This window comes from Sus scrofa, chromosome 15 (genome assembly GCF_054392235.1).
Source record: "Sus scrofa isolate SSC_HxYL_T2T_F1_AM1 chromosome 15, Sscrofa_HxYL_maternal_Yorkshire_Landrace_v2.0, whole genome shotgun sequence".
Lineage (NCBI taxonomy): Eukaryota > Metazoa > Chordata > Mammalia > Artiodactyla > Suidae > Sus > Sus scrofa.
Genome location: NC_139397.1, coordinates 41,357,397 through 41,369,511, shown reverse-complemented (window position 1 = coordinate 41,369,511; position 12,115 = coordinate 41,357,397). Strand labels below are relative to the sequence as shown.

Here is a 12,115-nt window from a genome sequence, read left to right as displayed (position 1 = left end):
GTCATGTCCCAAAGAGTCATCTTTCCTGGGTTTGGATGCTAGTTTCTTTTATAGAAAAAAAAAGGGGAAGGTGCAGAGGTAAAATAGAAAGGTAGTAAGTTGTTGCAGATATTTCCGGGTTCCAGGCCAACTCTGGAAATAATGTGGAAGTTTCTTTCTTCCTGCAGCTCTTCATAGATGGGCCTGGTCAGGATGTTTCCTGTGAGCTTAAACAAAGATATTTTAGCTTAAGCTCAAGTGTGGGAGGTAAGGTTCCCAGAGATGGGTGATTATGGATATTTTAAGCTATAAGCAACATCCCTCTAGTGATTAATTTGTAGCAAACACAATAGAACACGACGTTTAAAGTGAACAAAGTTGGATCCAATATGGAGTCAGATTTGTTCTTTCCATTTCAAGAGGTGTGTCTACATGTGCCCGATAGCCAAAAAATCTAGACATGTTGAGAAGGCAAATGTGAATTGTCAGAGCTAAAAAGTCTATCTGCTAAAGTTAAGATTGGAATTTAGAGTTTTGATTGTGTTTTTCTGGGCTATGACTTTTTTATATTGTCTTCTTAAGACCTACGCTATTTTTCCAGCTGCTCTCATGCACAGACATGTCAGAAATTCTGTAAGAAAAGCTATTCTTAGGCATTGTCACAGTTAGTTTTTGGAAACTTACATTGCTTTCACAGTTCATCTGAGGTTATCATGAGCTTCTGATAAGGCCTGGAAAAGTCACAGACTGAGTGGAGGATCTTTGTAAATTTGAGCTGACTGTGGAAACCTCTGAGGTCTGTGGATTGCTAACCAATGCCCCGGAGCCTTCAGTGCAAGTATATGGTCTGAATAATAATCACTCTTCTTATACAACATATTGTGAGATAAGCTTCACACTGTAATTGTATTGAAAATCCTGTTTACTGCGAGCAGCCCCAGAGTCTGAGTGGCACTAATTTTCTCAGGGTGAATTGATGATTGCTCTTGTCAGCTTTGAGCTTCAGCTTTCCTTCTTGATAGAAAACAGACTCCATGTCACGGGCCCACACAAGAGCCCTTCTCTGCTCACTTGGGGATTCGAGCCTGGAATCTTTTATTCAGTGGAGCCCTTTTTTTAGCTGTTTTGTTGACAAGCTACCAACATCCATCAAATATGCCAGAATATGCCTCCAGAACTCTGTCTTTCTCAGACAACAAGCTATGACAGCTGGGTCAGCAATTATGGGCCCAGTGGGAAGCCGCCCAGCACTGGCATTTCTCAGTACTGCTGGGATGGGGGTGTGGGGGGGTGGATGCTGGATTTATCTTGACCTAAAAGGAGAGCTTTGAGAGCTGAAGGGCTTGCCCTTATCCTTGGGTCCACAATAGACCAAACCTTAATATTGTAGCAAAATCTGCCAATGTCTTACCATCGTAACAAACCATAAATTGAATTGAATTGAGTTCATAATAATGAGATTCTAAAAATTGATTTTGAGAAAGAGAAATTGTCCACCCCAGGAAGCAAATGTAACAGCTGTGTTCTGGCTGGCACTGTGGGTAGATTAAAAACAAACAAACAAACAAACAAACAAACCTCTGAGGAGTGGTCACCTTGTATTAGACAGGAAAGAGAAAAAACAGGAATGCCCAAAAGACCATCTACGGCTTTGCCACCTTGACAACAGACAACAAAATTGGATAATTCCACGGAGGAGGAAAGGTTTCGGTGGCCAGGATCAGAATGTTCACTGACCAAGTAAATACTATGGAAGAACTTTCTAAAATCCAGGCAGATCTTTCTAAAAACCCGAACTAGCTATACACTTTCCCTACTTTTAATATGTTGACAATTATTTCTCCATTAATCTTACAGTCCCATTAAAACTCATATTATTTTGGAGTTCCCTAGTAGCACAGCAGGTTAAGGATCCGCCATTGTCTCTGCAGTGCCTTGGGCCACTGCTGTAGCACAGGTTTGGTCCCTGGCCTGGGAACATTCACATACTATAGATGCAGCCAAAATATAAAACAACTCATATTATTTTCTTATTAATAGGTTCCTCTGTTATAAAACCCCTGACTCTCCCCAGCCTCCTGACTCCCCACTGCCCTGGCTTCCTAGGTTTTAGCACAGACTTTCTGGAACCTCAGTGCACATCAGAATCACCTAGAGGGCTTGACCACACAGGTGGCTGGATCTGAGCCCAGCGTTTCTGATTCTGTAGGTCTGTGGTGATGTCTCACATCTTGTACTTCTTCCTAACAAGTTCCCTGGGGATACCACAGCTATCGAGACTGCAGGGAGCACACTTTTAGAATCACTGGCCCAGCAACTCTGAAGCCTTATGGATCTGGGGTCTGACGCTCAGGGATAGGAGGCTCCTTCCTGCTGCTGGCAACACCCTTTCTGCACGGTTCACCTGCCCAACTTCCCTGCAGCCCTCAGACTCAGGAGATGCCTCTCCTCCTGGAGAGGGCTGGGAACCCCTCATTTGGGCCTCTCCAGCTGCTCCCCAGGGACCCTGCATGTGTGGTGCTGCCTCCAGCTTATCCCTGAGGCCAGGGTCCACTTCTGAGTTCACTGCTGTCGCCCGGTTCTGAACACAGGCATTGCCATGTTGAGGGGGCTGTGAAAGCCCAAATATGAGAATGTCTGGGTGAAGTGAGATTCTCCCAAACTGACAGGGTAGGGGTTTGAGCCCAGTGAAGGTAATGAGGGTGGGGAGGACATTGCATATCTGCCCAGTGAAGCTGAGAGCTGCTTCTCTGACGGCGCTTGGTCTGTGAGTAAAGGAACACGTGCAGAGAGGCAGGAAACTCAAGGAAATTAACATCTACCTGTAAGGCAAAGAAAATATCTACTCAGCCTCATAGTTCCTTTTTATTTTTATTTTTTTGTCTTTTTAGTTCCTCACCCCTTGGCATATGGAGGTTCCCAGGCTAGGGGTTGAATCAGAGCTGTAACCTCTGGCCCACACCACAGCCACAGCAACCCCAAATCTGAGCCATGTTTGCGACCTACACCACAGCTCACAGCAATGCTGGATCCTTAACCCACCGAGCAAGGCCAGGGATCAAACCCGAGTCCTCATGGATAGTCAGATTTGTTTCTGCTGAGCCACAGTGGGAGCTCCTTTGCCATTCCTTTAAATGAGCATCTTTTCTCTCTTTTTTTTACCTTCAAGTTTTCTTGAGATATAATTGACATATAGCACCACATAAGTTTAAGGCACACAGAGTAATGATTTGACTTCAATACATCATGAAATTATTATCGCAATAAGTTTAGTGAACATCCATCATCTACAATAATTCTGCTCTCAACCCATTTTTCCATCTTCATTTTTAATTATTTTTCCTGAGTCATTATTTTACATAATCAAGATGATCATCTATTTATAAATTTTTATTTTTTTAAACATCTTCAAAGGTAAAGTGTCATCATCCAAAAAAAGAATTAAGTAGAAAAGAGCTGGAGTCTTCTTTCTTACACACCCACTCATACTCATGCCCACTCAGGCATGCCAGACTCTCACTGGACAGTCACATACAGGCTCCCTGTGTACCAGGAGTTCATCTCCTATAATCCTCACCCCAGCCCCTCCACTCCCCCATTTTCTAATGAGGAAATATGTATGGCTTCCGTGTCAAACACCTCATTACTGTATGTGTGCCTTTGGGCAAGATACATAATCTTCCAAGCTTGGGCTTCTCCTTGTTACAACTGGGGAAAAATGTGGACCTCCCAAGGCTGTGAAGTACGTTAAATCTGGCAAAATATGCTAATGAGTTTCTTTTTTTCCCCTAGAGAAGGGATTACTTAACCCAAAGGAAGAAATCTGTCCAAGTGGCTTAGAAAAGCTGTGAGAGAGAATGCAGAAGATATATTTAGTTGTGTCAGTTATTTTTCTGGTGCCCTTAAAACTACCTTCTGAGATGATCACATACTTCATCTGCCAGGAGGACACTTCCCTACACTTTTTGCACCATTCAATATCATCCCGTTGCTCTTTCCATCAGTAATGCAAAGGAATTGCTGCAGTGGTGAAGATTTGAAGCACAGTCTATTACACAGATAGGAGCACTGAAGCTCAGAGAAGTCAAGAAAGTTGCCTCAAGTTCCCCAGCTCATAAGTAGTCAAACCGGAGTGGAATCTCATGTCTCTGTGAGACTTCAACAATATTTTCTTTTTTCCTGTCCAGTTGATGGGCTCAGTTTCCTTATGATCTGGTGCAAGGTGGAACTGTGTTCCCTTAAAAGTAACCTATGTCATTGCCGCTTTATAGCATCGATGAGGTCACTATATTATAAGCTAGAGATCTGAGGGATTGAAATGCACGTCGAGAATGCTGGGATTGGAGAGAGCAGATAACACGAAGAGTGGAGAAAGGAAAAGTCTAGGTGCTTCAGACTAAGACCACCAGACCCAGCACCCTGCTGCCCCCCACCCCCCATCAGTAGTAACTCAAATTCCATGCTTATTCTTGGCAGAATGTGCTCCACTTCCAAAGTCAGACACAGTGTTTGAACTTGACACTGTTCCCGTAGCACTGGGCTCACCCTTCTCTTTGAGCTTGCAACATGGCACAGGAGTATCACAGTTGGCTGTGGGATGTACCATGTCTCCTTACTTAGCACTAAAGCCCCAAAGGATCTGGCTTCTAACCCAGAGGGGGAGCATCAGAAGAGAGCATCAAGACACAGGGGCAGACCCTGCACATGGAGAATGTCAAATGGAGTTCGAGAAGCTGAAATGTGGCAGAGCAGGAAGCTGAGGCCAACTTGCATCCCCTGGACAGTAAACCATTGAATCAAAAAGTGAAATAGCATTATTTTGGGTGAGAAAGTGGGGTGTCAGCCACTAGAGTGGACAGGGGAGTAGTGCGAGGTCCTCTGTGTAGCCTGTAAACACTTTTAATACCCCTACTACCTATTACCGATGTAACACAAATAACGTATGATGGTGTCCCTGTGTATGTATTATCACTTCATTTATTTTTTTGTCTTTTGTCTTTTTAGGAACGCACCCGTGGCATATGGAGTTTCACAGGCTAGCGGTCTAATTGGAGCTACAGCTGCCAGCCTATGCCACAGCCACAGCAATGCCAGAACTGAGCCATGTCTATGACCTAGACCACAGCTCATGGCAACGCTGGATCCTTAACCCACTGAGTGAGGCCAGGGATCGAACCTGCAACCTCATGGTTCCTAGTCAGATTGGTTTCCATGCGCCACAGTGGGAACTCTCGTATTATCACTTTACACGATGAGCATATTTATTGCTTACAGCAGATTTCCCTGAAGGAGACAATTCCCCTCTTTCACAGTTGAGGAAATCAAGGCTTAGAGAGGTAGAGCTGCCCAGATAGAGTCAGTTTAAAATTCACAATCTTATCTGTATTATGGTCCTCATTACTCTGTGGTTGCTAGCTTGCTGTCTGTGACTTCCTCTGGTTTAGGGGAGTCTGGTCCAGATGATAGAGGTAGGAGCATTGATGCGTGGCCTGGGGAGAGCTGAAGGTTTGACAAAATACTCTCTGTATCTAGGCCACTGTGTCATCAGTAACTTTTTATTTAGAACCACTTTACTCTATCAGAATATATTGTGAAATGGTATTTTACTTTAATTAATTAATTAATTAATTAATCTTTTTAGGGCTGTACCCATGGCATATGGAAGTTTCCAGGCTAGAGGATGAATCAAAACTGTAGCTGCTGGCCTGCACCACAGCCATAGCAAAATGGGATCGGAGCTTCATCTGTGACCTACACTATAGCTCATGGCAAGGCCAGATCCTTAACCCAGTGAGCAACGCCAGGGATCAAATCTGCATCCTTATGGATACTAGTCAGGTTCATTACCACTGAAGCACCATGGGAACTCCTGAAATGGTATTTTAAAATTAATTACAGGAAAAGTACTTTCATTTGTTATTTTCATTTCAAAATTTCAGCTCTCCCAAAGGATGTTTTGAGCTTATTGGTCAAAAAAAAAAAATAGTAAAAAACCCCCACTTAATTTATCACTGTGTATGTTCAGGCTGAGGATTTTAATTACTTGGTGAAAAATATAAAAAGTTGAATTTTCCTGAGTACTTGATTTCAAATAATAATCTCACCCCCTCCATACCCCCTTTCACTGCCATTCTACCCACAGAACATGGTATATAATGAATCTGTTTAAAGTTATAATTAAATAGCCTAGATTTTTTTTCCCTTTTATAAGAGTAATACAATTTTTTTGTAAAAGTTTTCATGATGACAAAATTTTCAAAAATTAAAAATAACCTATAATAACACATCCTAAATAGAGTCGCTATTAACTTATTTTTAAAGGCTATTTTATTGGGATTAGAATCACAGCAAAATTAAGAAGAAGGTACAGATTTTACACATACTCCCTGCCCTGCCCGTACAAATGCAAGTTCCCCTCCCTCACTATCAGCATCCCTCATCAGAGTGGTACATTTGTTACAATTGATGCACCCACATTGACAAATCATAATTACCCCAAGTCCATAGTTTATATTATGGTTTACTATTTTTTTTAATATTAAAACAATGCCCATTCACTATTTCAGAGTTCTGTGCTCAGAATGTCAAGTGGGTGTACCTGGCTTTCATTCTCTTTTGATATTGTACATTCTGTGAGTTTAGCCACATGTATAATAACATGTATCCATCATTATAGTATGATAGAATATTTTCAATGCCCTAGAAGTTCATTATGCTCTGTCAGTTCATTGATCCCTCCCCGAAACCACTGGCATCCCTTGATCTTTTTACTGTCCCTTAATTTTGCATTTTCTAGAATGTCATATAGTTGGACTCATACAGAACCTTTTCAGATTGGCTTTTTTCATTAAGTGAGATGCAGTTAATCTTTTTTTTTCTTTATTTCTTTTCATGGTGTGATAGCTCATTTCTTTTTAGTGCTGGATCATGTAGTCTTAATGTCCCACTGTTTATCCTTCACCTGCTGAAGGATGATCTTGGTTGCTGCTATGAGTTGCCAGTTATGAATGAAGCTCTATAAACATCTGTGTGCAGGTCTTGGTGTGGACATACATTTTCAGGCCATTTGAGTAAATACCAAGGCACTCGGATGCTGGATAGCATGGCAAGGGGATGCTTAGTTTTTTAAGAAACTGCCAAACTTGTTTCACAGTGGCAGTACTGTGTTGCGTTCCCACTAGCAATGTGTGAGCGTTCCTGTTGCTTCACATTCGCATCAGCATTTGGTGGTGTCAGTGCTCCAGAGTCTGTCCATTCTGATCAGTCACCAGTATCTCACTGCTGTTTTAATTTGCATTTCCCTGATGATACATGATGTGGAGCATCCTTTCAGACACCTGTTTGTCATCTGTGTATCTTATTTGGTAAAGTGAGACTCCTCATATTTGAAAGTTGCTAAGAGAGTAGATCTTACATGTTCTCATCACAAGAAAAAAAATTCTATAACTATATATGGTGACAAACATTAACTACATTATTTATGGTGATTATTTTACAATATATGCAAATATCTAATTATGTTGTACACCTGAAACTAATATGATGTTGTATGTTAATTATGCGTCCATGAAAGAAGAAAAGTAGAACCCCCATTAGCTTTTTGGCATATAACTTTCAGATGTGTTTAAACTCATCTACTATGTAAGCTTTTCTAGATCATGATTACTAGTCATTCTCTTTTTTGCTTTCACAATAATGAATGAAGATTTTTGTATATGAAACCTAAAATGATACCTATCATCAGCACAAGATAAGGCGGGTAGGATAAGGATGGAGTATATTTGTCCTTTCTGTCTAAATAGTAAGTCTTCTTTTATTGCATATTCTTTCCATCAAACCTAAAGGAAATCTCAGAATCCTTCTCAGTGCAGGTCTAGGAAGACAGTACCATTCAGTCAGAGTTGAAATAATAAACTCTGTTTCATCTCTAACCTTGAGCTTGAGATGGTGGGGTAAAGTGGCTCCAACTATCAGAAACAAATTAATAAGGAGGATAAATCATGAGAAATTACAACCAGGCATCTGACACAGTAGAGTTTGACGAAGTTACATGCGGTGTTCACACCCTGTCCCCTCCAGCAAAAGCTGACATGTCACTAATGAGAAGTTTTACTTCTAGGCTAGTGATCAGTTCACTTTGACTGAGTGTGTGACAGTTGTTGTAAATTAATAATTCCACTGAGTCCAGCGAGACTGGGTCTAGTTGATATGTTTCCCATCAAGCTGGTACCCTAGAGATATTAGGGACATTTTTATTAACTGGACAACAACTACAATGGGAAGGAGAAAGCGTGACTATGAGGCAGTGCACTGATTTCTCTCTGCCCCTTCTCTGTGCGCAGAATCAGATGTTGCCGACTTTGATGGCCGGAGCTCCCTTCTGTACCGGTTCAACCAGAAGCTGATGAGCACGCTCAAAGATGTGATCTCCCTGAAGTTCAAGAGCATGCAGGGAGATGGGGTCCTGTTCCACGGAGAAGGACAACGTGGAGACCAGATCACCTTGGAGCTCCAAAAGGGCAGGCTTGCCCTGCACCTCAACTTGGGTAGGGTCAGGCTTCGCCCCTTTCCTGCGCATGGGGTGATGGGAGCTCATTTTTTAGAAGCAATTTTGTTGGAGTAGAATTAGTTTACAATATTGTGTTAGATTCAGGTATACAGCAAAGTGACTCAGTTATGCGTATACACATACCCATTCTCTTTCAGATTCTTTTCCCATCTAGCTTATTATAGAATATTGAGTAGATTTCCCTCTCCTATATGGTAGGGCCTTGTTGGTTATCTACTTTATGTATAGCAGTATGCATATATTAATTCCCAGTTCCCAACTTATCCCTCCCCTGGGGGTCTCTTTTTTGTAGCAGGTCACAGTTCCTTATTCTAGCATAACAGTTGGAAGTTCCTGGATCACAGTTTAAGTGACGTATTTTCCTTATGGAGGTTGGGAAAGAAAAATACCATATTTTTAAATTATTAAGCCATAAATATCATTCTTTGAAAGAAGGGAATTTTGGCAGGTAGAGAGAGCTATAAGCTAATTGCTATTGATTCATTGCTGTATCTACACATTCCACTTTTTTAGTAACAAACCTTAACCTGAGCAAGTTTAAACAGACACATACACACATGTTGTAATGAGGCTTGCGCATAATCTATTATCATTGTTGTATTTATAAATTTTGTTTTTGTTTTTGTTTTTGGTTTTTGTGGGGGAACGAAGGGTCATATGTATGGATGGAAGATCTAAGTTTGTGGCATTCCTGCATTTTGTTAAGGGAAACACTGTTTTCTCTAAGTGTCCAGGCTGTGCCGGGGGAACCATAGATTTGCCACCACCTGCTACACTAGTGCAGAAAGCTCTCCTGCCTCCTGTGTGTTTAGAACTCCAGCCTCGTGCTGTGGGATGGCATCCATCACGCCTGCCTCACCATGGGCATGTCTGCATTTCTTTGTCATCAAAGTCCTGTCCCAGGGGAAGAAAGAGTGAGGGTCAGCCTCCTTTATGTGAAAGGTGCTTTTGAAGGGAGTATGAGCCGAGTACAGAAGGCAGGGAGCGGAGTTCCCAAAGATGCAAAGGCAAAGCCAAAAAGCTTTGCTTTAGAAAAGCAAACCAAGGCAAAGAGTCAGGCTGATGAAAAAGAAAGTGACCTCCTTTTATTTTTTCTTGGCCGCATCACAGCAGTGACAGTGCCGGGTCCTTTAACCATTAGGCCACCAGGAAACTCCAAGAAATGACCTTTTTTTTTTTTTTATAGGCATAAGTCTCTGACTCCAATTTGATGTCTGTTGGTATTGGGTGGGGGTGGATATTACACTTATGGAAGAGAATTATCAATTCAGTATTCACCATCAAATAAAAAAATGTCACAGGGGAATTCAGTTTATAAGCTCAAGTTGCATGAAAGACTGGAAAAACCACAGATAAAATTGGTAATTTAGTAATTATTATTTAGTAATAAGATTGCACCCACGCATATGGAAGTTCCCAGGTTAGGGATTGAATTGGAGCTGTAGCTGCCAGCCTACCACAGCCACAGCAACGTGGGATCCAGTCCGTATCTGAGACCTACACCACAGTTCACCGCAACTGCCAGGGATTGAACCCATGTCCCCATGGATACTATTTGGGGTTGTTAACCACTGAGCTGCAATGGGAACTCCCAGTAATAAATTATTTTATTAATTATCAGGAAAAAAAACATAGGAATGAATATTGCAACCTCTCCTCCAAAGCCACACACAGTAGATCTTTATTTTGAGGCTTTTTTTACAATCATGTGCTGAGCCTCTGTGCTGAATATTGTCAGGAGGAGCCGGAACAACCTCTGGATTCCAAGTCTGCCATGTTCAACTGACATCTAATGCACTAAATTAAATATACAGAAAATACGTAGATTTTCCTGCAGAAGGGAGTTCTCACCCAGAGGAGGGCAGTGAGAGGATTTGCTCCTACCTAAAATTGGTTGTGTTAAAATACCCAAGGAAGAAATTTATCAATGAATTCTATGAAGGGTGGACATATAAAAATATTCAGCAAAAAAATGTAAGTCTGTTAACTGGCTTTCAATTTTCACGAAAGGAAAATAGATGGAATGAATCCATGGCACTGCCTCCCCCAACACACACAGTTAAAGTGGAGCATTGTGGGTTGGTGTTAAAGTTATTATTACTCGTCAGTAGTAAAGCAGGTAACACTAAATGTGCCCATTACTACCATCTGGGTTTCCAGTGTGGGAAATGCCATTATCTTTCCCATCGTGTGCGACCAGTGATGTACACCAGTGTCACTCGTAGTCCAGCATGAGGGAGAGGTAGAGCTGTGGTCATGAGAGAGATTTTATTTTCACTGCAGACATGTACTTGGTGTCTATATGGGGAAAGTTCATAACCTCCAAACCCCAGTTTACTCGTTATCTAACCTGGGCTTATTAATAACTATCTTGCAGAGCATGAACATGGAAACTAAAAATAGTAAAAATGAGTTTCCATGTTAGTAAATAAACACGGTGAAGTACCCAACATGGAAGCTCTTACTATTACTCATTATTCAGCAAACCATATCTGAATGTCCACCACCCTGTGCTGTGCTGGTCTTTCTGGAAAGAAATGCATAGAGTAAGATACAGAAGGAGTTCCCACTGTGGCGCAGCAGAAACGAATCCAACTAGGAACAATGAGGTTGTGGGTTCAATCCCTGGCCTCACTCAGTGGGATAAGGATCTGATGTTGCCATGAGATGTGGTGTAGATCACAGGTGTGGCTTGTATCTGGCATTGCTGTGGCTGTAGCGAAGGCCGGCAGCTACAGCTCCGATTAGACCCCTGGCCTGGAAAACTCCATATGCCACGGGTGCAGCCCTAAAAAGAGACAAAAAGACAAAACAAACAAAAAGATACAGAAGGCCTGTCCTAGCTGTGACACAAAGAAGGAAGGATAATTCTCTCTTTCCAGATTCTATCTGCCCTATATATTTTTTTTATTTTTTAAATTAAAGTTGATTTACAATGTTGTGCCAATTTCTGCTGTACAGCAAGGTGACCCAGTCATATGTATATATACATTTTTCTCATATTATCTTCCATCATTTTCTATCCCAAGAGATTGGATATAGTTCCCTGTGCTGTACAGTAGGACCTCGTTGCTTATCCATTCTAAATGAAATAGTTTGTGCCTACTAACCCCAAACTCCCTGTCTATTCCACTCCCTTCCCCTCTCTGTCTGCCCTATATTTTAAATGTGGTGGCAATAAAGGAAAATCTCATTCAGTGAGTGATTCAGGAGTAAAAATACATTTAGTCTCTATTCTGCAGACGGGAATTTCTTCATCTTTTCATCTGCTTATGGATTTGACCCATCTGCGTCAGTTTACCAGGACTGTTGCCTGTACTTATCTCTGGTAAGCAGTCACCAAGGATACTTGTTCAGCAACACACATGTCTGTGTTCCTTCTCTAGAGCGAGATTGACAGATATTAGTTCTTTAGCTCTGCATCCCTCATCTGTAGCCAGTAGATCTCTGCAAGCACTAAGTTAAGGAGAAAAAGGGGATGATAGTGGCTTTTATTTGCCCGCAAGAGAGACTCTGTAACAGATTCCACAAAGGCAAGGCAACACTTTGTTCATGGCTGTAGCGCCA

General features: G+C 41.7%; 1 protein-coding gene across 4 annotated transcripts in view; it reads left to right on the top strand.

Moving 5' to 3' along the window:
- Positions 1-12,115, top strand: part of CNTNAP5 (contactin associated protein family member 5) — an 865,075-nt gene that overhangs the window by 409,054 nt on the left and 443,906 nt on the right. For all 4 annotated transcript variants that reach the window (XR_014829313.1, XR_014829314.1, XM_021075830.2 and 1 more), the window contains one exon: positions 8,322-8,525. Coding sequence is in view for 2 of the 4 variants with exons in the window: in XM_021075830.2 (XP_020931489.2) it covers positions 8,322-8,525 (204 nt within the window). In the remaining 2 variants the exon portion in view is untranslated. The remainder of the gene's footprint in view (positions 1-8,321; positions 8,526-12,115) is intronic.